This window comes from Talpa europaea, assembly GCF_964194135.1.
Source record: "Talpa europaea genome assembly, chromosome: 16".
Classification (NCBI taxonomy): Eukaryota; Metazoa; Chordata; class Mammalia; order Eulipotyphla; family Talpidae; genus Talpa; species Talpa europaea.
This window is the reverse complement of record NC_140084.1, coordinates 43,618,860-43,645,850: the sequence shown is the minus strand read 5'-3', so window position 1 is coordinate 43,645,850 and position 26,991 is coordinate 43,618,860. Positions and strand designations below refer to the sequence as shown.

Sequence of the window (26,991 nt, the reverse complement as noted above, 5' to 3'; positions counted from 1 at the left end):
CACCCTGGCACTCATCACAGAAGCCAGGTCCACGCTTGCGGCAGTGGCTGTGGAAGTTGCAACCACAGTCCCGGGAGCATCGAGGGGCAGGGGGCCCTGGGGCGGGTGTGGGCGGAGGCAGGTAGGACGTCCAGCCCAGGTCACACACACAGGTGAAGTCGGGGGGCCCGCTGCACACACCATGGCCACAGTCCTCCAGGCACCTGAGGGGCCACAAGAGAGTAGGGGGAGGGCTGGGCAGGCCCAGAGCCCCCAGAGCAGCCCTCCACCCCATCATTATCTCCCTGCAGCACTATCACAAGCTGCTGCCTGTCCCACAGGACTGGACTCTGTGGGTGGCCCTGTCTCCGGGGTAACACCCACACATGCAAACTCCTATCTGCTCTCGTACCACTGCTGATCAGCTCTGTAAAAAACTCCTTTTCAAGTTGATCCTCCTCTATCTCCATGGCAACCCTGAAGACTATGGCTCACAGTGCAGGGGCGACCCATCTCCACAGTAACTAATGCTATGTCGGGGACCCTGTCACTCTAGGGAAGGCACAGTCTGCAGGGGACAAACCCCGAGTTCACCGGAACGCTGGTTCCACAGAGGGATCCCAGCACCATGACCACTTCCTCCCTCCATCTCCACGTGCCCAGTCCCAGGCCAACATCTCCATGGAAACCCAGCCTCACTCACGTGCGGTTGCAGTAGGTGACTCCGTCGCCCTGGTAGCCCCGCTGGCAGTGACATTCGTAGCTGAGGGGCGTGTTCAGGCAGGTGGCCCTCTGGTGGCACCGTGCCAGGCCCAGGCGACACTCGTCCACATCCGGACAGCGGGCATAGGCCCAGCGGGCAGGGAGGGCCACAGGCAGTCCCAGGCCCTCCCCAACCCACAGGGAGCAGTTACCCCCACCCAGGGGCCCCGAGAAGTCCCCCTGGAGGCACCTGGGGGATTGAAAAAGAGGGCAGAAGCCGGGAAGATAAAGAAACAAGAGACAGAGGCAGTGATGCAGTGACAGCAGGAGGCCATTCAGAGAGAAACAGAAATATGGAAAGATGGAGAGAAACCCAGAAAAAGATACCAAAAATTTGAAACAACAGGAGAGAGACAGATAACGATGACAGGGGAGAGACGCAGAGACAGAAACAGAAGAGGAGGAAGAAAACAGGCGCGATGAGGGAACACAAGTCACAGAGGCAGAAAAAGAGCAGAGAGGGAGAAAAGAGAAAAATGGAGAGAAGGAAAAGAGAGAAAAACAGAGATGAAAGACAGGAAGCAGCATGGGGGCAGACAAACAAAGAATCTGTCAGAACCAGGTGGAGCAGAGAGCCAACAGCCCTTCCACCTGCCCTTGTGCGTGTCCAGGCGCCGTCCAGCCTCACCGTCCCAGTGTGGGGTTGTCCTCGTTGCCACACCAGCCGCACTCATGGCTCTGCAGACACTCATGGCAGGTGAGGAAGCGGTCGCAGCTCCGGCACCGGGGCTCTGAGTGCACGCTGCAGGGCACCAAGTATGTGGGGTTAGAACCTGGCCTGTCTCCACTCTCTCCTCCAAGTTGCCACCGCCTGCATCACCACACCGCCCCACACCTGTCATCCCAGCCGCGGCAGCCTCCATGTGGGTACCGGGCCAGGTAGGCAGCAAACAGGAAGCAGGTGTGGGTGGACTGGCACCAGGCACACTGGCTGGAGTTGGCCAGGCAGTCATCACAGGTCAGGCGCCTGGGAACAGGGAGAGGGCTCACACCATGATTGGAACTCCACAACTCCCCCCTGTACCCCAGTCCCTGGGAGCAGTGGAGCTCACTGGCTGCAGAGTGGGGGACACTCCTCTGGGCTCTTCAAGGCACCCCGGCCCCGGCCCCGCCGACTGCATGCTGCGTCCCCTTTGCGGCTGGTGCTCTGATGCCACTCGCAGAAGGGATCCTGGGGGGTGGGGGAATAAGAGCCCCCTGCTTAGCCAGGCCCCTGCAACACCAGCTCAAAATGCAACTGCTTCCCTGGCCTCTCCCTGCCCCCTGTCCCACCGACCAGGCCACCAAGTCTACTCCCTCCCCAGATGCCAACCTCTCTAGACTTTCCCCTTCAGCCAATGATCCACTGGTTCTTCCTGCCCAGTCCCCACTCCCTTCTTGGGGCAATGGCATCTTGGCATCCAAAGGCCCCAGGTGTGTCCCTGACACCCAGGGTTCCCTCAGCTGCCCATGGCAGCTCTGGGGAGCCCTCCCCCTTTCCCAGGAGCCTGCTTGGGCTGCCTCCACCTCAGGACCTCCCTCCGTGGCCCAGCAGGCACCTGAGTGCAGGCGTGGCAGTCACGATGCTCCTCACAGAGTGGGCAGAGGGCAGGCACCAGCACCAGCAGGGACCCACCGGCCCCGTCGTCCCCATCCCCACAGTGGGCCCCACTCTGGCGCAGGTGGCAGGTGGCACTGGTCAGGCACCAGCCACAGCCCTGGTCCGCCAAGCAGCCCAGGCAGGAGGAGTAGGTGGTGCAGGCCGAAGAGCGGTAGGGTTCCAGGAAGAAGAAGGAGATCTCCTGGGGGAGGGGGTCATTTGAGGGTCAGGGTCAAGTTTTGGAGTAGGGATCAGAGTTTGGAGCTAAACACTTAAGTATCTGGAAACAATGTTTAGAATTCAGGTGCACAGAAAATCAGGCTTTAGGACAGGGGTAGACAAACGGGGGATGAGAGTTTGAAAGAATTTAGAGAGAAGAGGTCAGAGGTCAATGTCCCCAGAGTCAGATGTGGGCAGTGGTCAGAAAAGGGGATCAGATCAGTCCCTGGGATCAGATGTTGAGGTCAACGTAAACCCTGAAGTTCAGAGGCCAAGAGTGAAGGAGTAAGAGGACAGGATCAAGGGAGTTAAGCGTTTGTGGCCTGGGGTTCAGAAGGCCCAGGGAATCTAGGCCTGGGGACTCACACTGCCGCCTGGCACGCCTGTCCGGTCCCACAGCAGGGTAAGCTCGCTGTGCCCAGGGCCCGCCGAGCCATTGAGCTGGCCACGGATCTCCACGGCATACTTGTGGCCTCGCCCAGGCAGTGGGAAGAGGCGAGCAGACCCCGGGCGCTGTAGCCGTCTCGTCTCCTTCTCCTGCTGAGCCACCCAGCGCCCCACCTCCTCCTGGAGTAGGAATGTGGCACAGACAGGGACTTTAGAACTTTCCACCCCATTCCCACCCCTGAAACCTCCAAGAGTCCCAAATACCCAGCGCACACCTCCTCCTGGGAAGAGGAAAAAGGCCTCAGTATCCCTTAGACCTCCAAGAGCCTCTAAGCATCCCTCAAACCTCCCAGACACCCACTTCCTCCCCAGGGCAGTCTGACTTGGTTACACAGACCTTCCCCACCTCCTTCAAAATTCCCCCAAATTCTGTTCACAATTGGAAACCCCAGAGCCCACTTTCTCTCCATTAAGGATACATCTCATGACCCCAATTTCTCCCCATTGCTCCCCCACACTACACTTTCCCAGCCCCCACATTCATGTCCCAGGCATTCACCATGTTCTCTGTGTCAGGGCCACGGGCCATGCGGGCCAGAACATGGAGGCGCTGGGCCCGGGCCCACACAGCCACGTCCTCAGTGCCCCGGCCAGGCCCGCCCTGCAGCAGGGGGTGGATGAAGCCGCGGTAGACCAAGGACACATCGGTTTCTGGGCTGGGAGTCAGGGTGATGGTCGTACTGCGGACAATCAAGACCTGTGCCAGTGGGGCAGAGGGCATGTGTAAGTGCATCTGCACTGCCCTGCAGTCCCCACAGCCCTCAGGCTGCTTCAGATCAGGGCTGCCAGGCACCGGGAGGAACAGAGAATGGAGAGGGATTACTTAAAAGGTCCAGGGTTTAATGGTGGGGTGGTAAAAATGCCCTTGAACTAGATGATGGTGACAGTTGCAGAATACTGTGAATGTGACAGCCAACTGTCACTAGTGGTAAATTTTATGTGTTTTACCACAATTTTAAAAGAGTAAGTCAACAAGAAAAATCAGGCCCTTAACTGTACAGATTTATGAGGTAAACACAGAGTGATAAACAGTGATCCATCTGACAAACGAGAACTCTCAGATGAGGTCCCTCCACACTACATGCTGAGCTCATCCCGGGCTCCCCACCTTGTCGGGCTGAGAGGCATTGGGGGGCTGCTGGAAAGTGAGCAGGTGCAGGCCAGGCAGGAAGCTCTGGGTGACGCAGGCCTCCAGGGACGTGACGAAGACAGGTGCAGGGCCCCACCAGCCCACGGTGCCTGAGATCTGCTCCCCTCGGCAGCGGGCCTGCTCTGTGATGACAGGAAGGGGGTGAGGGGTCAGAATGGGGTGCTGCTGGCTCCCTCCTGCACCATCACTGGGCACTCACCAGGCCGAGGCAGGCAGCTCTCGTTGTGCACACACCAGCCCAGGGCACCAGGCCCGCGGGGAGGAGCTGCGGGGCTGCTGAAGGCCAGGCAGGCCTGGCAGTCCCCCAGGAGGCGGCCCAGGCCCAGGCAGCTGGCAGCAGGACACTGCAGGGAGGGGAGGGGACAGGGGTCATCATCCACCGGGATTTAAGGGGTCTTAGAAGGGCTGAGCATACAAGAGAGTGGGGATGGAAGGGGTCAGGAAATTGGAGAAGGGAACTGAAAGTGGAGTTGAAATGAGGATGATGGAGAGGATGGGGGATATGGGGACAGGGCCCTAAGTTTGAAAGAATCGGGGTGAAGGTCAAATGTTCAGGGGTCAGCATTCAGGAATGATGATTATAGGTATAAAAACAGGTTTCCCAAGTGGGGGAAAGTCATTCTCTACTTGGTTCAGACAGAGGAGACCCTGGTTTCTGTGCCAGGGGACAGAGTGTTAGGACAGTCACTCACAGGCCCCGAGGCAGTCCCAGGAGGTGGTGCGGCTTGGCAGGCCCCCTGACACCAGCTGCATTCAGGATCTCGGGAGCAGACACTGTGGTCTGTGTACATGGAGCAATAGTCCAGGTGGTACTGTGAAGAGATGGAGTGAAAGGGCGTTTGCGTCCTAGGCTTGTCCCTAAGTACCCACTTAATGGGATTATCCCAGGGAACCCTGACTACTCAGCACCCCTCTCCTCTCCTCCCCGAACCCCAAGGACCTCCATTCCTCCTAGCTTGAACCTGAGGACTGACCTTCCTTGTCTTGTGGCCTTCCTTCCCCCCCAAAACCTCCAACTTTCTCCCTCATTTGTAGAAACAATGCTACCTTCTCCTAACCACCCTCTCCCTGTCACCCCAATACTCACATCTGGGGCAGGTGCCTGGAACACAAAGGGGGGCACCTTGTAAGCCATCAAGTCCCCACGGGGCCGGCCACTGTATCCCCCAGCCACCAATAGTACACTGCCCCCAAGCACAGCCGCCACATGGGAGTAGCGACCACTGGGAGGCGCTGCTCGGCCTAAGAGAAAGAGATCCCCAAAAGACATGAGACCCCATCCTGTCCCACTACCACCTTCATGGCTCCCCTGTCCCAGGAGACCGCCCCTGACTCTCCTAGGCCTCACCCCAGGCTCCTGGTTCCCACTTCAACCCGCCTGCCCAAGGAAACCTCCCAGCCTGCCTAGCCTGTACCATCTCTAGTCATCCCTTGCCCAAACCATCTTTCTGACAGAGAAGGATCTTTGGGGTTGGAAAGACTTGGGTTCACGTCCTGAGTCTACTGTTTACCTGGGTTCAAACCATGAGTTAACCACTGACTAGATGTGTGGCCTTGGGCATAAGGCTAGACTTCTACATCTTGCTTTATTTTTCTACAAATGTAGCCTCGGTGGAACACCACTCTCTCATACTCCCAGTCCACAAGGCTCAAGCTGAGCTGCCCCTGTCTCTGGCAGCAGGGGTTTTACCCAGGCCACTCGGTGTCAGTGACCCGTTCCTATGATTCTTGGGGAAACGCTCTCTTTCCTTTCTGGGCATTTAAAAGGGGTGGGGGGCCTCCCCGGTGGCGCAACAGTTGAGTGCTGGGTTGCGCCGCTGCCCACAGCCTCTGCAGTGCCGGTTTGATCCCTGGCTGCTCCCCGGCCACCGGAGGAGGGTCCCACATGGCGCGCAGACCTCTCCTGCCGCCACTGCTCCCCTCAGCAGTGTACTTCAGTCCTTCTGCCTGCTCTGCTCCCAGCTCTGGCTCTGGTGAATTCTCTCGCCACCCCCGCGCTTCTGACTATACCCAGTGCTTATATAAATAAATAAAATAAATCTTTAAAAAAATAAATAAATAAAAAAGGGGTGGGATAGGAGCCCCGAGCTGCTGGTGAGCATCGCCAAAATGCGGCCCTGCTACAGACTAGAGCAAACATGGCAGAGAGCTGGAGAGAGACTGACACCATCACTCAAGTGAGTCAAGAAATTCTCCCTTTTTTATGGAGGTTGGGTTGGATTTCTGTCACAACCAGAGTTCTGACTGGCAGGTGAGTGGTCAGCTACTGACCTCCTACCCCTTGCGCATGTGGGACTTGGCCTGGGGACTCACAAATGGCAGAGGAGGAAGAGGCCTCTGGAAACCTCATATAAAAAGGACCTAAAGCAGAGATGGGGCAGGAGAAGCCCTGGAATGGAGGCCTTCAGTGTCAGGCCTGGGTTGTATTTCTGATGGCCACGTAGGGCTCCTTTGAACCTCCTGCCCACCCTTACGGGCTAATGTCCCTTCCTCAGGTTTGTCCTATGTCCTCACTCTTCTGCTCAGTGGAGCGGGAAGAACAGAGGGGCACCAGAAGGTTCGCAGCACCCTGAAATATGTCATTTGTGTATACAAGCCAAGAGCCTTTCTGAGGAGAGGGCCTGTGGCTTTCTTCTGATTTGCATAGTATCTCTGATCTGACAATTTTGACAACTGAAGGCGCACCCCCTCCCTGATGAGTCCACTGGCCTAGATAGTCACCACTGTTAGAAAGGCAACATGTCAAGCCCTTGCCTTGGGGTCTTTATTCCTCAAGCATCATCTCAATTTACTCTCACATCAGCCGATGGCCCACATGTTATTACAGTCCCCATTTTACAGATGGGGAAAGGGAGGCACAGAGAGAGATTAGATGATGATTTCTGCACAGATGACCATTTGGAGCCAGCTATCCTGGTTCTGTCTCTTGCCTATTCTGTCACCTTGGAAATATAGTATTTTGTAGGCTGTTCCCTGGGGCAGGGAGAAACTGGTTAAGCCTGGGTCAGAACCCCAGTTTGATTCTGTGGTAACTGCTCCACTTCGACAGCAACACCCTGTTTCTGACTCAGCTCCAACAGGATGTTTAGCTCACCCCAAGAAAGCCCAGATGCACTGAGGAGTAGTGTAAGCCTCAGGAGTCCCTCAAGGAAACGGGGTGACTCACCCTCCGGGGTTCCTGGGGGAGCAAGCTCAGCCCCTGACACCCACTGATGGCAGCCAAGGTGGTAGAAGAAGATGCCGTCTTCATAGCACTTTTCCTCCTGGTAATGGGTGTGCACGTTGCCCCCTGGGAAAGGAGGAAAGGGGCACAGCTGGCAAGCCTGGGGCAGGTAGGGAGACCCATGCAGGGAGCCTCAGGTCGGGGCTGGCTTGGGCCCCAGGTGGGCAGGGCAGGTGAAATCGGGAAGCCTTCTCACCATAGACCACCATGTAGTTGCCCAGGACGCTGGCCGTGTGGAAGGCTCGCTCCCGTGGGCCCTGAAGCCCATCCCGGCCCTTCAGGGTTGTCCACACACGCCGATCCACGTGGAAAAGCTCAGTGGAATTGACCCGCACAGAGAACCTACAGAGGGGCAGAGAAGGGCTCAGGGTAGGCAGAGCCGCTCTTCCTCCTCTTGGGTCTTAGCACTTGTGGGATCACCCAGGAGTAACGGTGTGACTATGTTTAGGTCCCCTCACAGCAAGAAGTTCCTCGTGGGCAGGACCGGATTAGACCCCTCTCTGGGTTCCCCACACAATCTAGCCAGGCTGAGGTCAGCTGAATGGATGGATGGGCAGGAGGCAATGAACCAAGAAACTGAATGAAAGACTAGGGAATGAGGGGTTGAAGGAGTAAAGGAGGGGAGAACGGAAGGAGTGACCAACTATCTGACTGCAGGAGCCCATCAGTGATCTCTGTCCACTGAAGACCAAAGGTCCCAAGCGGTTCACTCACCGGGCAGTGGAAGGCCGGTGTCCACCGTGAACCAGCAAGGCACGAGAGGGGGCGTGGAACACCATGGAGTGGCCAGTGGCAGCAGGGGGCCGCCCACCTGCTGGAATCACCTGCTCCCAATAGCCCCCACTGGTGATGTCCAAGCGGAAACGGAAGAGGCCAGAGGAAAAGAGGTCGTGCTGGGTGCGGCCACCAGACACGTAGAGCCAGACGTCATCTACCAGAGCAGCTGCGTGACCGGCCAGGCCTGGTGGTCCCGAGGAACCAAATGCCGGTGGTGCCAGGAGCTCCCAGTGGCCCCCGCCCAGCGGAGTAAAGGCCCACACATCGCTGGTGAGGGAGCCATCAGCCAGCTCACCGCCCATCAGCACCAGGGAGCCAGCCCAGGCCACAGCCACGTGGGAGTGACGTGCTGCCTGTGAGGAAGAGACAGGGAGACAGAGATGGAGATGGGGACAGATATGACACACAGAATGACAAAGAATCAGACAGATGCAGAGACAGGCAGATGGAGAGACAGAGACAGAGACATGGCGGGTAGACACAGAGATACACAAGGAGAGGAGACGGAGCCAGAGAAACAGATTCATGCAAATAAAAACGGAGAAGGGCTTCCCCAGTGGCACAGCAGTTGAGCACCGGGTTGCGAAGCTGCCCACAGCCTCTGCAGCGCCGGTTCGATCCCCGGCCGCCGGTGAGGGTCCCACATGGCACGCAGACCTCTCCTTCAGCCCGCTGCTCCCCTCAGCAGTGTACTTCGTCAGTCTGCCTGTTCTGCTCCCCGCTCTGGTTCTGGTGAATTCTCTCACCCTCCCGTGCTTCTGACTATACCCGGCGCTTATACAAATAAATAAATAAATCTTTAAAAAATAAAATTAAAAAAAAAACAAAACAGAGAAACTCAGAAAGAGAGGGAGGAGGCAGGGAGCCACAAACAGAAGGGAAATGATGGAGAAAAGCAAGTCAAGACACACTGGACCCAAAGAGACATGGACCGACAGAGACAGGAGGCACAGAAAGAGAAAACATAGAAAGGGAGTTAAAAAGAAAAACCAGACAGAAAGCAGGGAGGAGCTGTGGGCCTGCACCAAGCCAAAGGGGGCGCAGGGGGTGCCTCCGGGCACGACAGAGGTGGGATCCATACCGGGGCAGGACTCAGGTCCCAGCGCTCCCAGGCGTTGGCAGAGAAGTTATATAGGACGAGGTCGCCCAGGGCACTGTTGAGATCCTGGCCTGCAGAAGAGTGGGGGGGTCTCAAGCCCTGGCCACAGACTGCCTGCCAGGTCTCCTGGGCCCATATGCACACCCATCTGCTCACCTCCAAAAACAGCCAGCAGCCCCGGCGGGGACAGGAAGGCGCCAGCTGCCCCGATGCGAGCAGAGAAGGCGGGGTCCCCGGCACTCACATTGTGCCACCAGCCAGCCCCCTGGTTCTCCCACAGGTGCAGGTCACAGGCGCGTCCCAGGAAACCAGGTTCACAGCGGCAAGGTCCTAGGGGCTTCCGGGAAGAGGACAAAGACAGAGAGAGAGAGAGGTGGGTGGTAGGAACAGAGAGAGACACAGGCAAAAATGGGATGGCCAAGAAAAGAGAAAAAGAAGGGGGGGGGAGAGAGAGAGCAGGAAGAAAGACACACAATCAGAGGGAGGCAGAGGAGAAAAGAAAGACCAAGAGAGAAAAGGTCATGTGAAGAGCAAAGGTCAATGTCCACCTGGGCTAGAAGAGCTCAGATGGGAGGTCAAGGCACAGAGGGAATAAACATGATCCAGACCCAAAGCTGGATATATTTGGCACAGGCTCAAGATCAGGGGTCAAAATTCAGTAATCAGGGCCGGGGGCCGGGATCAGAGAGGGGCTGGGTGAGAGGATGGAGGTGCACCCAGCTGGTACAGGAGAGGGCAAGAGCACAGGTGACGTGGGGTACAAACAAGGATGCAGCAGGCAGGGCAGGGGCCCCAGGTGAAGGTGGGGTGGGTCTGCAGTAACAGGTGGGAGCTGGAAGAAGGGGAGTAGTGGGGTGAGAGCAGAGTCCCTGGTGGGGCAGGTGTCTGGAAGGAGGGTAGGTGGCAGGGCTAGTTTCAGGTAAGGCCCAATTCAGAGCTATGAAACAGGAGCAGTAGGTGTGGTCACAGATGAGGCCTGGGGGACACGGTGGGATTCAGGCTCACCGAGGCGCAGGTACCATGGCTGCCACAGTAGGCTGGGCACTCCTGTAGGCCACAGTCAGGGCCCCCCCAGCCCGGCTCACAGGCACACACTCCGGGGGGCCGGCATTGTCCATGGCTGCGGCAGCCCCCTGGGCACAGGGAGAAGCGGAAGGAAGCGTTGAAGCCCAGCAAGTTGTAGTTGGCATCGCTGAAAAGGTGCAGCAGCATCTGCAGGCACAAGGTGGGCAGGTTCTGGGGACTAGACTGAGAGGCTGGTCCTGTTGGGGGCCCCCACTCCTTCCTTGGTCTTCCCCGCCTTTCTTTGTTTTGTGTCCTGTCTGATGCCAAGCCCCTCCCAGGGCCTCCATCCCTCCCCTCTTCTTCTGTCACCCCTTTCCCCACATTCCCCCTAGATCTTCCAGCCACAGCCCCACAGCCCGGCCCCACCAACCTTGCCTGAGGAAGCCTCGATGGGTGGAGGCCGGGTGCTCCCGCTCAGACTGGCAAGCAGGGGGCCTCGGGGGGAGTCCCCATCATACACAAACAGGTAGTCATAGGTGCATTCTGTGTCCAGGAAGAGGAAGTCCAGCAGGATCCGGTGCTGGGGACTTGGGGCTGGGGGGAAGAACCATGGAGGTGGACTCAGCTATGGACCCTTTCCGCACGCCTCCACGCAGCCCTCTGCAAACACCAAGACCTGCTCCGAGTGATGTGGGGGGCCCCAAGATGAGTCCGACCTGGGCCCTGCCTTGGAGGGGTTCCTGATCTTATAGACCAGGGAGGTTAGAGCTGTGACCCTGAGATGGACAGATGAAGGGCTCATCTTCTCAGGGAAGGGCTCCCGAGATCAGGCTGAACACCTCCCACTATTCGGATGGGAAAAAATGTAGTGCAGTAAGAGGAACCCCATTCCCATAGCCACACAGAAAGTTCCAGTTTATGCTGGAACCTCAGACATCCCCAGGTGCTGGCATGTCTACAGCCCAGGTCCCAGGAGAAAGGCATACTTTCAGACCCAAAAGGACCCCTGTGACAATCCCCTTTCCCAGATTGAACAAAACTCTGAGGGAAGAGGCCTCCTGGACAAAGGCTAAACCTTCAGGCATCACAGCCCCCACCCAGAGTGTCATCTCTCTGGTTGCTATAGTAGCAAGCTTGGTTCCACCACTTACTAGCTACTAGCTGTGTGACCTTGGGTAAGTCACCTAACCTTTCTGAACCTTTTTCTTCAGTTGCCAAGTGGGGACATGCAGGTACTGCGGTGGATCCATTCAAACACATTGCCACTCCTTCCTTGCAGAAGTGAGGCCAGATTCTCTGCCGCTAGCATCTGGGAAGAGCCTCAGACATGCTTGATCAAAGCAAAGCAGCAAGAGCGACATTCCAAGGCTAGATCAGAGAAAGCCTCGCAGCATCTACTTGGGCCCCTATGATACTCCTTCTCCCAATGCAGTTCTCATGCAACGAAAAGCCAAAGCCACGTGGAGGGGCCACACAAAGGCGACGCAGCTGAGCTCACAGACAGTGTCAAGTGCCAGCCCTGAGAAGGAGCCTCTGGATGCTTGGCCCAGCTGAGAGTTCAGATGACCGCAGTTCCAGCTGACCTCCACCTGCACTGGTGTGCAGGAGGTACTCCTCACACCACCAATACCCCTGCTCTCTGCGGGGGCCTGATTCCAGAAGGTTCTCTGATGCCACATATCACACTACGAGCTTAAAGAAGTCTTTTGTGCTACGGCAAGTAAGGAGACCTGAGTTCTAGCTCTGCACTCTGACTGCTGGAAGGCCTGGGTCAGCCCTTCCCGCACAACCCTCTGTCCACCCATCTGAAAACTAGACACTCGCAAGCTGCATGATCTTAGCCCAGTTTCATGGGCTTGCTGATTCTCAGTTTTCTTTTTTTTTTAAGGTTTATTTATTGATTCATACAAGAACTAGGCCGGGGCGGGGAACGGGGGGGAGGGGGCAGGTGGTGAGAGAATTCACCAGAGACAGAGTGGGGAGCAGAACAGGTGGATTGACTGAAGTACACTGCTGAAGGGAGTAGCAGAAGCGAGACAGGAGAGGTCTGCTGCGCCATGTGGGTCAGCTCCCTGGCTAGGGATGGAACTCATGCTGCAGTGGCTACAGATAGCTTCACAGTGCTGAGACTTAGCCCCTTGAGCCACCAGGGAGGCCCAGATTCTCAGTTTTCGTGAGGTAAAGTGTGACTAATTCTCCCTGCCTACCAAAGCTGGTTGAATGGTCCTACAAGATGATGACTGTAACATGCCAGTCCAGGCCTCATTCTCTCTCACAGGATCACAGAATCACCCTCCTACCTGGCCTCCTGTCTTGCCCTGATAGGTGTCCATGAGGGATCCTCCCCTGCTCAAAAGCCTTCCACAGCTCCTCACCATTCCCAGGAGAGAGTCCAGCTCCCTAGCCTGGCATTTGCAGTCCCACATCACCTTGCTGACTGCAGCTCTCTGGGGGCCCAAGCCTCTGTCTGGAGCAACATTTTTCCTTCCCACTACCAAATTTCTCCACCATCAGCCTTCCCTGATACCCCCTAGCTCAGTTACGTGTCCCTCTTGGGGTTGTTACGTCCCGTTATAACCTTCCTTCCTCTAGGCCATGGTCGTCTGTGTCCAGGTGTGTCTCCCCTGCAGCCTAAGAGGTCCACAGGGCAGGGCCTGGACCTCATTCATCTTGGAGTCCCTCCCTGACACTGCCTAGCACAGGACCTGGCACTGACAAAGGCTCCGGAAATGCTGGATGAAGGAATGAAGAAATACACAAAAGAATGAATACTCAAGTTGGTTTTTCTCTCTCCTTCAGGTCCTGACAGGAGCGCCCAAGAACAGCACACATAGACCTGGACCCACAGGCTGGGGAAGGCAAAAGAACCCTTCAGCCAACCAGCCCTCCCAGATCTTACCAGCTTCAAGCCAACTATAAAACTCTGTTGCCAGAATTACAACAAGTATGTCTTTGTCAAGTGTCTGCCAGAGGCCAGCTCACCATCTGCTCCCCCAAGTTCCTCCCTAAGTACAAGGTCTCCTGTTTCCACCCAACATGGGCCCCACCCCCTGCCATCCCATACAGAGAAAAATCCCCCAAAAGCCCCTCATTCATGAGGGTATTATAAGGACTGGGTACAGTAAAGTGTGAATGTAGTGCAAAAGTAAGTGTGTCAGTGGCTTACTTTTTAACACATGATGGTTCTTAGCAGTGATAGACATCAGGAAGGATGGGTGATCAAGGAGGTCTGCACGTCCCCTGGGCTCCTCCATACCCCAACATCCAACCGGTTGGTCCCCAAGTGCCAATGATGAAGCTTTGCAACTGTTTTACCCCTGTCCCAGCTCAGAACTCACCTGCTTCTGCAGGCTAGCTTGAGAGCCATGCCCCATTCCTGCTGAAAATCCTTTTGTTGCTTCCCATCAACCCCAAGAGAAAAGCCAAGCTTGAAATTCAAAGTCCTCTTTTCCCTGCTTCCAGTGCCCTCCTCACCTCCCAATCAACAGTCCAAGCAGACCAGACAAACCTAGACATGGCTTCTACAGCCCAAGTCTCTCTTTTATCCTTTTTTTTATTTATACAAGAACTGGGGTACAGTCAGAGGAGCGGGAGGGTGAGAGAATTCACCAGAGACAGAGCGGGGAGCAGAACAGGCAGACGGACCGAAGACACTGCTGAGGGGAGCAGCGGGTGAGGCAGGAGAGGTCTGCTGAGCCATGTGAGTTTCTCCCTGGCCGGCAGGAAATGGAACCCATGCTGCAGAGGCTGCAGACAGCTTCACAGCGCGGAGCTCTACCCGCTGCACCACCAGGGAGGCCCACCTCTTTTTTATCTTTACAGCAAGTGTTCCATACTTTTCATCCAGCAAACTCTTATGCATACTTCAGAACCCTGTTCCAGTAACACCCCCGCCCCAGCAGAGTTCTCTTATTCCCCTAGGCCCATCTACCCACCTACCCAATGCCTATTCCTTCTTCCATCTCAGCCCTGAGTACTTTGAGGGCTAAATGTCTGTGTTTTGCTCTACCATTCCCAACTAGGCCAGAGAAAACATATGCATACTTCCTATTCTGTTCTCACCCACAGACAGGAATGATTCCCAAGCTGGGGACGGTCAGAGGCTCTCACCTCCAAGAAACATATTTCATCCACAGCCCACACAGCAGCCATTGAGACATTCTAAATCACAAATCAGATCAAGCTTTCCTTCCATAGTTCCTCCATAACCTGCCAAAAGAGGCCCCACAGCAGCCAAGACTGTCACACCTGTGGCCTTTGCGTGGGCCCACCTCTCCTAGGAGGCCAGCCCCTACACTCACAGGAGGCCTTCCCACACTTTTCTAGCCAGTGCCTTGGACTTCTCTTTCACCTGCCTATTGCCCTCAGGATACAGTACAAAATCACAAGGTTCAACACACACCTTCTGGCTCTTACCAATCCTCTAGCCTCTGGCTCATAGTTCATCTTCTTGTACTATGTGTTCCAGCATACCAGCTCCTCAAAAGCACCATCCTTCCTGCTCCCGGGCCTTTGCATGGAATGCTCTTTTGCTCCATCTACACATGCTTCTGGTCTCAACTACAGCCCAGTTTAAGTCAGACATTTCTGGCTTCCCATTCCCTGGGGATGGATCTATTTCCCCCATTGGACTGGGAGACCATATGTGTAGGGCTAGGGCCTTTGCACAGGTAATTCCCAAAACACTTTTCTTCCTCCTGGCTGATTCCTGTCGGTCCTGTATCTCTCAGCTCAGTCATCTCCTCCTCTAGGAAGCCCTCTATGCTCTCCCTAGGAAGTTCTCTGCTTGTGCCCAGGTCAGGTACCTCCTTTAGGCTCCCTCAGAACCAGCAGGTTCCTCCATCACAGTCCTAACCACTCTGGGCTGTCACAGTCTATTAAAGTGTTTGTCTCCCCCCACTGGATTCCTGTCATTGGGGACTGTTGGGACTATCTTGGTCTCCAATGTATCCCAGTGGCCAATGTCTTTTTACCAACATTCTTTAAAAATAAACTGTCAGTAATAATCCTCATACCATTTGTTGAACATTTACTATGTGTCAGGCATGTTAAATACTCATTCTCATTTCCTTTCCTTCCCATAACCCACATGGCGCGGCAGACCTCTCCTGTCTGGCCCGCTGCTCTCCTCAGCAGTGTATTTCAGTTAGTCTGCCTGTTCTGCTCCCTGCTCTGTATCTGGTGAATCCTCTCACCCTCCCGCACATCTGGCCTGTACCCCTGTTCTTGTCAATAAATCTTTTTTAAAAAGGGGGGTAGGGGGGTACGGGAGCTGAATCTCAGAGAAAGAAAGGAAGGAAACCACCTGCCCAAAGTCACAAAGTGAAGGGCCTCCCTGGTGGCGCAGGGGTTAAAGACATAGCACTACCAAGCTATCACCAAAGCCACAAAGTTAGTAAGAAGCGGAGCCCAAATTTAATGCCAGATCATTGAGCTCAGTGCCTGAGTTTCTAACGATGGCCCTAATACCACTGATGCTCCTGGCTTTTAATTGTCCATCTGAGTCTGGATGCAACTTTCCCATCAGATTTCAAGGCCTTCCAGGGAAGGGTCTAGCCTGGCTGCATTTTAGAGCAAAAGGCCTGCACCACAGCGGGCTCTCTGGGAATGAGGCAAGTGGATTAATGAGTCCACAGATGAATGAATTAGGGGATGAGTGGGTGTGTGTGACCCAAGCTGCCCCACTCACCCTCGATGAGCCACTCGCAATTGCCATTGACGCTGTAGTTGCCCGCGCCATCCGTCACGAAGCCTGGCGCCTCCCGCAGCACTTGGCGCTGTCCCTTGCAGTCCCCAGCCCGGGCCCCAGGGGACAGCGGCCCCAGCACCGCCAAAGACAGAGTCAGCGCCACGGCCAGAGCCCGGCTCGGGGCCATCACCTCCTCCCACACTGACGCTGACAGACCCGAGAGGACCCTCCACCCGTGAGGCCCTGCAAATGCGACCTCTACAGACGGGACATAGCCTTGTAGACCCGGGAGGTCCAGGAATCGCAGTTCCGGCGAAGGGAACCGTCGCAGTAGAAGCGCTCTGGCAGCGGAGGGATGGGCCCTATAGCTCCATGGAAGACCCTGTAAATGGGCTCGTCACGGACGGGGCCGACCCTTAGGGACCGTGGGAGCCCCCCCACAGACAAGGGCCCTCATAGGTGGCTGAACCCATAAATGGTATCCAGCAGTTACAGGCGCGGGTCGCTGCAGGCCGAAAACGGACCTTACAGACGGGTGCGTCCCCAGGGGGCGAAGGGCTCTACAGCCCGGCGGGGGCCTCCATAGAGAGCGCGGGCCCGGCCGGGAGAGGCCCGGATGGTCCCGGGGAGACCCCGCCAGCCGGGGGCGGGGCGCGAGAGGGTGCTGGGGGCGGAGCCCGTCTTCCGGGGCCTGGACCACATAGACGCACAGCTTCGCTCACCCACCCGCGCCTCCCTCCGGAGCCGGATAGGCCAGATCAGAGAGATGAGGGTTCGCTCGGGCCAGAGAGGCCCGGTGAAGACCCGCTGGGAGGGCCAGGGGGCGGGGGCTGAGCGGCCGCTGTGGGAGGGAAGACGGAGAGCAGGCGAGAAGTCGCGGAGCCGCAGGTCAGAGAGGCCTTGGGAGGACTGCGGAGCACGCAACCCCGCCCCACAACCCCGCCTCCACACAAGGAGACTTCCGGAAGCGTCCCCGCCCACTGGTCCCAGCCGCATGCGCAGTAGTAATCTCGGCCGGCGAAGAGAATGTACACATGCGCAGTGGTAAAAATCACAGTCCCGACTCGGGGTGCGGGAGGCTAAGAGAAGTCTGCGCCGCTAGAGGGCGCCTCCACCTCTGACGAGGGAAGAGAAGGTAGTAAAGGAGCAGTGCAGCCAAGGGCTCCGCTGCATGATTCGAATCTTCGGTGCACCCAGATTCCGGGTCAACAGAAAGGCCTGGTTATTGCAGGCCCCAAAATGCCATTTCACAGACGGACACGTCGAGGTCCGAGCCTGGACTGGTTCTTTCTCAGCCCCACCTCTGAGCCCCAAGATACAAAGAAGCCATCTTATAGATAAAAACACAACGAATCCTCTTTATTTGGCAAGAAGGGAAAAAAGTCTTCCCGCTGGGGCCCAGAGCGAGGCCCCGGCATGGAGGCTGGAGGGGCAGCGCTCGGGTGCGCGGTCGCAGAGGCCCGAGGGGAGGTTTCGGGATGGAGGCCGGCTGCGCAGTGTCCGTCCCGGGGCAGAGGCGTGGGGTCGCGGCGTCCTGCAGGGCCACGGGCGGGGTCCCGCGACGGTCACTGGTGTTCGGGGTCCCGCGGGGTCAGAAGTCTCGGAGGGGGCCCGGGGGCCGGAGGTCACGGAACAGCGGGAGCCCAGAATCCGGCGCCGCTCGGGGCAGGGGCTGAGGGAGGGGACGGGGAGAGCGGCTCCCGCGGGACCGTTTGGCACAGACGGGGCGGGGGCGCTGGGCACTACGCGGCCTCCCGGGCGCGCGAGGGGGCGGGGCGGGAAGGTCTGGCGCGGCCCAGCCCCGGGATCGGGGCCGATCGGGGGTCCGTAGCCGGGCCGGGGCCCGGCGCGCGGCCCGGGGGGCAGGGGAGGGCAGGGGCTCAGACCGGGGGTGCGGCGCCCCCGGCCGTGTGCATGCTGAAGTACTCGGTGAAGCCGGTGTGCGGCGCCGCCGTCTGGGGCACGAGCGGCTGGTAGGGCGGCGTCGGGCCATCCCAGCTCGCGTCAGCCGCCTTGGGGAACCGAGTGGGAAGGGGCGGGGAGGCCGCCCCTGGCTCGGCCATGGTCACCACGCGGCCCCTCGGGGCCGCCGCCGCAGCCGCCACCGCCGTCTCCTCCACCTGCTTCCCGGCCTGGGAGGGGGGTCAGGGTCAGAGGTCGCCCGGTACCAACGGGGGGGCAGATGCGGCCCCGAAGGCCCTTCCTCCTCCCCCCGGAGGAGCCCCCCTCCCCGAGAAGTGGGCGCACGTGTCAGTCAGGGAGGGAGCGAGTGGCGGGCGCCAGGGCAGCGGGGCCAGGTACTCGAGGGGCGGTGTCACGGCGCGCGGGGCGAGCCCCGGCGGCGGCCGGGGCGGTGGGGGCGAGCCGCGGAAGGCCGGCGGGGGGGGCACCGCGCGCGGCGTCTGCGGGGGCGTGCGGAGCAGCGCCAGGACCCAGTCCGGCAGGGTGGGCGCGGGCGCCGGGGCACGGGCGCGGCGCGGCGTGGGGGCGCGGGGCGTGCGAAAGGCGGGGGGTGGGCTCAGGCGCCCCGGCGCGGGGGGCGGCGGCGGGGCCGGGAGCGGGGTCAGGTACTCCAGGGGCGGCGCCAGCAGCTCCTCGGGCGCCGGGAGCGCGGGGCTTACGGAGGAGGCGGGCGGGGGGATGGAGAAGAGCTCCGTGAAGTTGGGCACCGAGTCGCTGATGAACGTCACGTTTCCGTAGACGTGCTGCGGGAAGGCTTTGTCCGCGGACTGGCTCCCTCCCGGGCCCGGGGCCCCGGCTGAGGCGATCTGAGACGTGCGCACGTGGTAAGGGAAGTTCTTGTTGGCCGCAGACGGACGCGTCATGATCTGGGGCGAGGGGCCAGGCGCAGGTTAGAGAGGCACAGTCACCGTCCCACGCTGCCTCCATACACACGGCCCTAAGGACTCTCCTTCACTTGACATCCCCCGGTGCTTCCCTGCAGCCCTTCAGCTGGACTAGCTGCCACCACTGGGCTCTCGGTGTCCTCAGTGCCCTGACCTTTTTCCTCCATTACAATTCTTATTGCTCTGCTGATTCTTCCTGTCAGAGTCCTGACCACTGAGTTATCACTGACTGGTTAAGCTTCCATGTCTTGTGCTATCCATACTAGAGAGTATGATAGCCACTAAGCATGAGCAACTAATTAAATTTAATCAATTATAACTAATTTTTTGTTTCTGGCCAGATTTAAGTGCTCAATAGCAACGTGGTTGCGCACTGCACTGGACAGAACAGACTGTAGAATATTTTCGTAAACACAGTTCACTTCGACAGCAACTGACAGACTCCAGAATGTTAACTCCATGTGGACAGGAACTTGACTGTTCTTGTACCTGCTGAGTCCCCAATACCTTCTAGAATAGTGGCTAGCACATGTAAGATCTCAGTAAATATTGGTTGAATGTAGAGATGTCCCCCAGTTAGTCTGGTCGGAGTAGGGTGTGACTCTAGCACCAGACCCCAAAAGCCTAGCAAGGCCCCTCTGAGGTTGTGCTGAATAAATGAACACTAAGGAGCGGTGGAATGCCAGAGAGGGACTATGCTTAGCTAAAGTCAGTGTTTTTAAGAAGGAAACTGACTGAAGGTGAAATGTAGTTGAAAAGGCATTGCCCCTTGGCAGTATCAGCCTGCACCCCAAATGTCAGAGTGTGGGATCTGGGGCATGTTGATTAAGCACCCTGAGCCTCATGGGGAAAAAGGGATTGTAGTGCCTGGTAAGGAAGAAGGAAGTATGGAAATGAAAATTGCTGGTGCAGAGCCTGCCACATGGTGAGTTCTCAGCATTTTTCTCTTCTTTCCCTTTATGACTTCCTGAAGAGTTTCAAGATGGATGATCCTAGGAAGGTGAGTCTGTATCTAACTCAGGCTCCGGGCAGAAGATAAGGGACCCAGTGCCTCCCTCAGCAGCTGCGTACATCCCCTACATAGCACATGGTGGACCCCTGGGGTCAGGAGCTAGAGCCTTCAGCTATGCTCATGTCCCTGTTTAGCACTCTCGTCTATCAGACTCGTCTGCTCAAAGTCTCTGCCCTGCCACCAAAGGCCATGGAGCCCTGGCAGGTCACTGCCCTTCTCTGGATCTTACCTTCCCCTCTTGATATAGTGGGTTCAATGACTTATCCATCCTCTACTGACACTTGAACAAGAGGGTGGGAACAAATGCATAGGAACAAATGCATGTTCCTAGCATCAAACAGAGGCTGGTTCAGGACAGATGCCCCCTGGATGGATGGATGGATGGATGAATGAATGGATGGCCGGATGGAGAATTGTCACCCATAGGCCAGATAGGATTTAAACCAGGGCAAAGAATAGGTTTGGTGGTGGGCCTCCCTGGTGGTGCAAGGGGTTAAGATACAACCTACGAAGCTATCCACAGCCACTTCAGCACAAATTCCATCCCCGGCCAGGGAGCTACCCACATGGCGCAGCAGACCTCTCCTGACTCGCCCACTGCTCCCCTCAGCAGTGTATTTCAATAGATCTGCCTGTCTGTTCCCTACTCTGTCTCTGATGAATCCTCTCACCCCCCCACACACACACACCTCTAGCCTGTACCCCAGTTCTTGTATGCATAAATAAATAAATCTTTTTTAAAAAAAGAATAGGTTTGGTACCACTATTCTCCATTCAGATCAGGCCCCCTGGGTCCCCTGCATGTCCCACTCCAACTGCCACTTCCTGAACCATGGCCTGTGATGGAAAGGCAGGATGGGAAAATGGGAAAGACGGAGTAGACACCAGAGATGGGAAGGCCCTTGGGATACAGAAAGGAAGTTTGGGCACAAAGAGCCAGAAATGAGTATGGGAGGCAAAGAAAGAAAGTGGGGCTGGGGGAAAAGGTGGGGACATAAGGTAGGAGAGAGGAATAGAAGAGGGAGGACTTTGGGGGATTGGGGGTGGTTACAATAGAGTACTTGGCAGGAGTTCAACAGGCTCTCAATAAGTTATCTCTTGAATGGCTAAAGGGATGATCACAAGCTCAGTACAGAAGGTTGGGGGAGAGATCAGGGATGGGAAGCCTACACATCAACCCACTGGTTTCCCACCCCCAACCTTCATGCCCAACCTCACCAGGAAAACGCCATGGGCGTACAAATGGATCCCCAACTGTATGCCATTGACAATCTTCTCCCGGGCCCACTTGGGGATCCCAAAGTTGGCGATCAGGGCCATGATAGGAACTGCAAAGAACCTGAAGGGAAGGAATCAGGTCAGTGGAAACCCTGCCCCTGCCCTCCACCCCATCCATAGTGCCAACCCTCTGCTACCCACACCCACAGGCCCCCAAGAAGGCCCCAAATTGGAGGGAAGCCAATGTGACCTTCGGAAGCCAGAGGTTTAAAGAGGGAAATGAATCCCACTTGCATGGGAAATTCTAGAGGCAAAAACTAGGCTGAACTCAGTTCCACCCCACCCCAAATCCTGGCACCTTATGGGAAGTCAACAGATGCCTAATGGATTAATTAACATATGATAATAACAATTAAGGACTTAATTGTTAAGCCCTTAATTAAGGGCTTTCTGAGCATTTTACATATATAAACTTTCTTAACTCTTCCAGTGAGTGATCTCAAGGCAGATATAGTTTTATTTCTATTTATTTTTTAAGGTTTATTTATTTATACAAGAGCTGGGGTAGAGGCCAGAGGCACAGGAGGGTGAGAGGATTCACCAGAGACAGAGCAGGGAGCAGAACAGACAGATGGACGGAAAGCACTGCTGAGGAGAGCAGCAGGCAAGACAGGAGAGGTCTTCCACGCCATGTGGGTATCTCCGTAGCCAGCCAGGAATTGAACCAGCGCTGCAGAGGCTATGGACAGCTTCACAGCGCAGAGCTCAACCCACTGCGCCACCGGGGAGGCCAAGGCAGGTACAGTTTTAATCACTATTAAACAGATGAGAAGGGCCTCCCTGGTGGTGCAGAGGCAAAATCTCAGCACTATCAAGCTATCAGCATTCATGCCAGCTACTATGGCATGAATTTGATCCCCAGCCAGGGAGTTGATCCACATGGTGCAGCAGACCTCTCCTGTCTCGCCTGCTGCTCCCCTCAGCAGTATGTTTCAGTAGATCTGACTGTTCTGCTCCCCACTCTGTCTCTGATGAATCCTCTCTCCAGCCCCCCTGCATCTCTGGCCTATATCCAGTTCTTGCATGCATGCATAAATAAAAATGAATCTTTAAGAAAATAAACAGATGAGAAAACTGAGGTAGAGAGCCATTAACTGACTTGTGTGAGGTCACACAGTTTACCAGCTTTAGCACTGGGATCTGAACCCAGACAATCTGGCTTAGGACCCATCTACTTTACCACATTACAACTTTTACTGAACATTTACTATGTGTCAGACACGAAGCCCTCATGTACTGCACTATACATGCTCAAGATAACACATGACAACCCTTCTTTATGGATAACCAACCTGAGGCTTTTTTTTTTTTTTTTTTACTTTGGGAAAGTAATTTTCTCCAGATCATAAAGTAAATGGTAGCATTTGGTGATAACTGACTGACTTGAAAATTCATCTGCCTCCGTGAGGAGGGCTGACCCTGGAAGCCAGGGACAGGTCGGGGGCCCACCACGTCTCACCAGAGGGTATAGGCAGCAAAGAAGGGCACATAAAAGGGCTGCTTCTCAGGGAAGTGACGCAGGGAGATGAGCACAGCATAGCAGAACCACACATATGCAGCCACCTGAAGCCCGATCAGCCCATAGCCCGCCGGCGACTCATACGTGTAGAGTACCTGGCCCGGGTCAAAGAACTGGACACAAGGGAGAGGGTTCATTATAGCCCCTGGCCTCCTGCGGCTCCAGACCCAACCCTGACACCCAGGGCACAGAGGTTCTGGGTCAGAACAGAAACAGCAGGAGAGTGAGTGATGGGTTATAAGCATATGGAGGTAAAGAGAGGAGGTGAATGAGACAGGAATAGGGAACACATCCACTGTAGCTCCATGTGGCTGACACAAGGCTAACCCCCTCCCACATGTAAGCTTTGCCACCGGTATCAATGCAGTACGTTGGGGTTTATTATCACCCCATATCACAGACAAGCAAACTGAGGCTAAGAAGGAACCCTTTGGGCCAAAGACATACAGGTGATAAAAAACCTCAGAAAACCCCCCTGGGGTAGGTAAGACAATCCTAATTTTACAGAAGCAGATACAGGCCCAGAGAGGGCCTACCATGGCCCAAGGTCAGCCAGCTGGGAACTGGGAGAGCTGGGATGGAATCCAGGTTTGTGTGACTCTTGAACTCTTCATCAGGACATTGAGCATAAATGTGACAGACAGTGAGAGACAGAGGGAGGAGGAAGAAACCTACACAGAGATGGAGAAGAGGGGAGACATATACCCAGACAGATGGGAAAGCAAAAAATCACAAGAGTGGGGGAGAGAGCCAGGAAGAGCGTGACTTGGGGAAGGGCTAGCAGATAGGTGGAGTAGGCCACCAAAGCTCTGGGAGGTTGGAGAGGGTCTCACCTCTGCCTCATAGATGAGCAGCACCACATGAGTAAGAGTGTACAGGGTCATGTACACAGACAACTTCACAGAGCCTGAATGGCTGATGCGGCCCCTGGCAGCAGGCCATGCGGGGAGACAGCAGAGTGCGGGCAGTCAGGGGAGAGGGGCAGCAACCCCCCAGACCCGGTCCCTCCCTAACCCAGCCACCCCTCCAGCACTCCCTCCCACCCCAGCCTGGGCACCGTGTCACTGTGAATCCCTTCCCCAGAAGAATGAGCATCAACAGGAAAATGAGGAAGCTGGAGGAGAAGAGCAGCTTGGCTGGGGGTGGGGGGGGGAGAGGGCAGCTCAGTTGCAGGCTCAGCACCCAGCGAGCACCCCCACCCCCGCCCACTGCATTCTCACCCAAGATCTTCAGACTCTCGTTGCCAATGCCATCAGTGGCATACTGACCCCAGTAGATGCAGAAAAACAGGAGGCTCAGGACTGAGGGGGTATGGGCAGAAAGAAGAAAGGAATCATCTTTGGGGCATCACTGTTCTCTAGAACTATGATACAGGGTGCCAGAACCCTTCCTTCACCCCATATCAGGATTTAGACACTTGCCTCCCACTCACTTACTTGGAGACCTAGGGAGTCCAGACCCCCAGTTCCTCCTCCCTCAAACCCAGGAGTCAGGGCCCCCAGCCCCTCCTTTCCCAAGGCCTTCCTCTCCGAGGATCCAGGAGTCCAGGCTCTCAGTCATTCCCTCAGACCCAAGTTTCTGGGCCCCAGGACACTCCTCTCATATAATTCAAAAGTTGGTATATTCTAAACCTCACCCTCCACTCCTGCTGCGGCCATGAACATTTTATAAGTCGTGTGCAGCAACTGACGACCTTTCAGCAAATCTAGAAGGGAGGTAGAGATAGGTGCTCACAGACATTAAGGGAGAGCAGCCCATGTCGCCACCCCATCCCCCATGTCACCTAGGACCTCCAATCCCCCAGCCCCTCAGCCCCCCACCCCCAGGGCCACTCAATGTGCTGGACTCACATCCAAAGTAACAGGAGAGGAAGAAGATAAGGATGAAGATGAGGAGGAAAGTCACATCTGTCTCCAGGATCCCTGTCAATTTGGTGCAGGGAAGAAATGTTTAATTCAGGATGGGTGTCCCTCAGCAGTCACCAAGTTCTGGGCTCCCGCAAAGATCCCTGCCATCACCCCCTGTTCGGGGTCCCCAGAGGCTCACCAAATTCATCAGCTGAGAAGTGTCGTGTCCAGAAGGACTTGCCATTGGTGAGCACCATCTCGTACTCCAGTTGCAGCCCATCTCCCTGTGGGGAGTACAGAGACCTCAGGGGGTTCCTGGGCAGCTAAGGGTCTTAGGAAGGCAAAGAGAAGGCCCAGCACTTACCCCACACTTGCTGAGGGCAATGTACCACCATCTTTCACGCACCGAGCGGAAGCTTCGGCCACTGGAGCAGCTCAGGTAGCGGATTCCCTCCTCTGACACCACCTGGAGGGGGCGGAGGCAGGAGGAAGCTTGAAACCTACCTGCACCACACCCAGGCCTTAACTTTCCAGGCTTGCCCACTCCTCCAGTCTGGGCCCATACCTGGCAGCCTGACCAGGCATACTGGGTGGTGAGGTTGATGACCTGGTTGTTCTCCGGCCTGATCACTGACTCCTTGGCCAGGCAGTCCTGGGGAGGGCAGGGACGATGTCGTCATTCTCTGGCCAGCCTTAACTTTCTCTGCTCTCCCATACACTCTCTCACAGCTCTCACCTTGTCCCCTGCCTTGTACACAGCTGGCCACTGGGATGGGTCATCAAAGTAGAGGAGGATGTTCTGACAGCACTTGGCCTGCAGAGCCAGAGATTTCAAGATTTGGAGGAGCATGGGGAACTGGAGTAGCCCTTCCCTTGAGACGCCAAGAGGGCACACAGCCTTGGCCTCAAGTTAGGGAAAGCTCACCTCTGGGTATCGGAAACGGAAGTCCAGTCGGCCATAATCCGAGAGGAAGCAAAACCTTGTCAGGAACACCCAGTCCTGGAAAAGGGGCCCTGTTCTGAGACCTTTGAGAATTCTCCTCGAATTCTCAAAATTCTCACAAGTGCCCCCCAATTTTTCTTCCCTACCCCCCCCCCAGGTACCTGGTTTCCTAAGAAGCATAAAGGAATCAAGTCACCTCCAAAAGTCTTCACTGATCTCTTCACCTTGGGTCTAGGAATCCTTCCTCAGACTGCTTCCCTAAGTTTCCTCCCCTGCCATCAAACACTTCCCCCTTTTCACAGGCACCTTGAGAAAGGTCCTGGAGGGCTAGGTCCCCATCCCACCTTCTGTCCCAGACACCAATCAACAGCATCCCACAGTTACACACACACACACACACACACACACACACACACACACGTTGGTTCCAGGGACCACCCTTGCTGGGGGATATTCACATTCCAGAGGGCCCCCTCTGGGTTCTGAGCAGGAGTGTGAACTCGGAGCTCTGCGCAGAGTGAAAAGTGCTGTCCCTTCAGCACCACCTTGGCGTCCCCCACCCCCACCCCAAACTCCCAATCTGCCCCGCCTCCGCCCAGCACTGACCTCAATGTCCCTCCTCCAACCTCCGAATCTCGCCTGAACCCCACGACCCCCATCACCCACCACCCAGACACAGAGCCCCATCTCCCGCCGGCCCCTCGGGGCTCCCAGCGTTGACCCGGGAGGGGCTGCAGGGGGCGGGGCGGCACCCCCCCCACTCCTCCCTCCCGTCCCGCGGGGGCCCTACGGGTGACTCCGGAGGACCCAGTGCGCTCACCTCCTTGGAGCTGAGGTTGCCCCGCACGTACTTAGCCCGGGCGCGGGGGGGCAGTGGCAGCAGCAAGAGCAGCAGCGGGGGCAGCAGGCGGCGCAGAGCGGGCGCGCGCTGGGGATCCATTGCGCCCGCTCGGGCCCCGGCCCCGGCTCCGCTCCGGCTCCCGCTCCTGCTCCAGCCCGGCGACGGCGGCGAGAGCGCGCGGGCCAGCAGGCGCGCGCCCCCGATTAAAGGGGCCGCTGGGCGCCGCTCTCCCCGCCCCCTCCTCCTGGACGGTCCGCCCTGGTCCCTTCCCAAGCTCTGTGGGAGGAGACGCCCCTTTCACATCCTTTCCGTCCCGCCCAAAGCCCAGGCCTCCCCTCTGGGAGTTTCGCTGATACCTCCAACGCCCCCACCACCCCCAACCCCCGCCCCGGCCCGTGTCCTAAACTGAACTCACATTTCCCCCAGCCATGCCTCCTCTGCCATCTCCAGACAGCACATAACTCCCAGGCCCTCCTCCTGCTCGGTCCTCAGGTCCCTTCACACCCCCATTTAGTTCTAAACTGCTTTCTGATGGCTCATCCCCTCTCCATAACAGCCATCGCCAAATATGTCCACCCAGCTCCTGACCCCATGCACTGTGAGGTGCCCACAGAGACCCAGAGGCAGGCAGAGAGGGTAAACCACTTGTTCTGGGTCACACAATACAGAGGGGGCAGAGCCTTCAACCACAATCACCCACTACACCCTGTTGAGTGGCGCACTCCTGTCACTGCATCCAGAGTGTGCACAGACAGGTGGTGGTGTGAGAAGCCCAC

The 26,991-nt window shown here is 56.7% G+C and overlaps 2 protein-coding genes across 4 annotated transcripts in view; both read right to left on the bottom strand.

Moving 5' to 3' along the window:
* MEGF8 (multiple EGF like domains 8) overlaps positions 1-16,116 on the bottom strand; it is a gene marked incomplete at both ends in the record, with an annotated part of 34,327 nt that extends 18,211 nt beyond the window's left edge. For both annotated transcript variants that reach the window (XM_084257959.1, XM_084257960.1), the window contains 20 exons: positions 4-203; positions 683-931; positions 1,370-1,483; positions 1,577-1,708; positions 1,794-1,912; positions 2,280-2,522; positions 2,906-3,106; positions 3,486-3,683; positions 4,095-4,258; positions 4,336-4,480; positions 4,829-4,948; positions 5,224-5,378; positions 7,303-7,425; positions 7,556-7,701; positions 8,074-8,489; positions 9,218-9,306; positions 9,392-9,572; positions 10,241-10,447; positions 10,671-10,834; positions 15,930-16,116. In XM_084257959.1, coding sequence (XP_084114085.1) covers positions 4-203; positions 683-931; positions 1,370-1,483; positions 1,577-1,708; positions 1,794-1,912; positions 2,280-2,522; positions 2,906-3,106; positions 3,486-3,683; positions 4,095-4,258; positions 4,336-4,480; positions 4,829-4,948; positions 5,224-5,378; positions 7,303-7,425; positions 7,556-7,701; positions 8,074-8,489; positions 9,218-9,306; positions 9,392-9,572; positions 10,241-10,447; positions 10,671-10,834; positions 15,930-16,116 — 3,553 coding nt within the window. The remainder of the gene's footprint in view (positions 1-3; positions 204-682; positions 932-1,369; positions 1,484-1,576; positions 1,709-1,793; positions 1,913-2,279; positions 2,523-2,905; positions 3,107-3,485; positions 3,684-4,094; positions 4,259-4,335; positions 4,481-4,828; positions 4,949-5,223; positions 5,379-7,302; positions 7,426-7,555; positions 7,702-8,073; positions 8,490-9,217; positions 9,307-9,391; positions 9,573-10,240; positions 10,448-10,670; positions 10,835-15,929) is intronic.
* A 1,176-nt stretch (positions 16,117-17,292) lies between these two features.
* TMEM145 (transmembrane protein 145) lies at positions 17,293-26,457 on the bottom strand. 2 transcript variants are annotated; one of them, XM_084257991.1, is made up of 15 exons: positions 26,195-26,457; positions 25,357-25,431; positions 25,168-25,245; positions 24,997-25,083; positions 24,838-24,897; positions 24,631-24,715; positions 24,435-24,506; positions 24,221-24,289; positions 23,805-23,885; positions 23,642-23,720; positions 23,418-23,511; positions 22,525-22,697; positions 21,006-21,126; positions 18,551-18,757; positions 17,293-17,601 (listed from the first exon to the last, which is right to left on the bottom strand). In XM_084257991.1, exons 1-15 carry the CDS (start codon positions 26,312-26,314, stop codon positions 17,521-17,523), a joined length of 1,482 nt encoding a protein of 493 aa, XP_084114117.1. In that variant the 5' UTR covers positions 26,315-26,457; the 3' UTR covers positions 17,293-17,520. The 2 variants fall into 2 exon arrangements, with proteins under 2 accessions (XP_084114117.1, XP_084114116.1); XM_084257990.1 differs by lacking the exon at positions 17,293-17,601 and adding an exon at positions 17,688-18,061 and having other exon boundaries at positions 24,796-24,897.
* Positions 26,458-26,991: the final 534 nt, after the last annotated feature.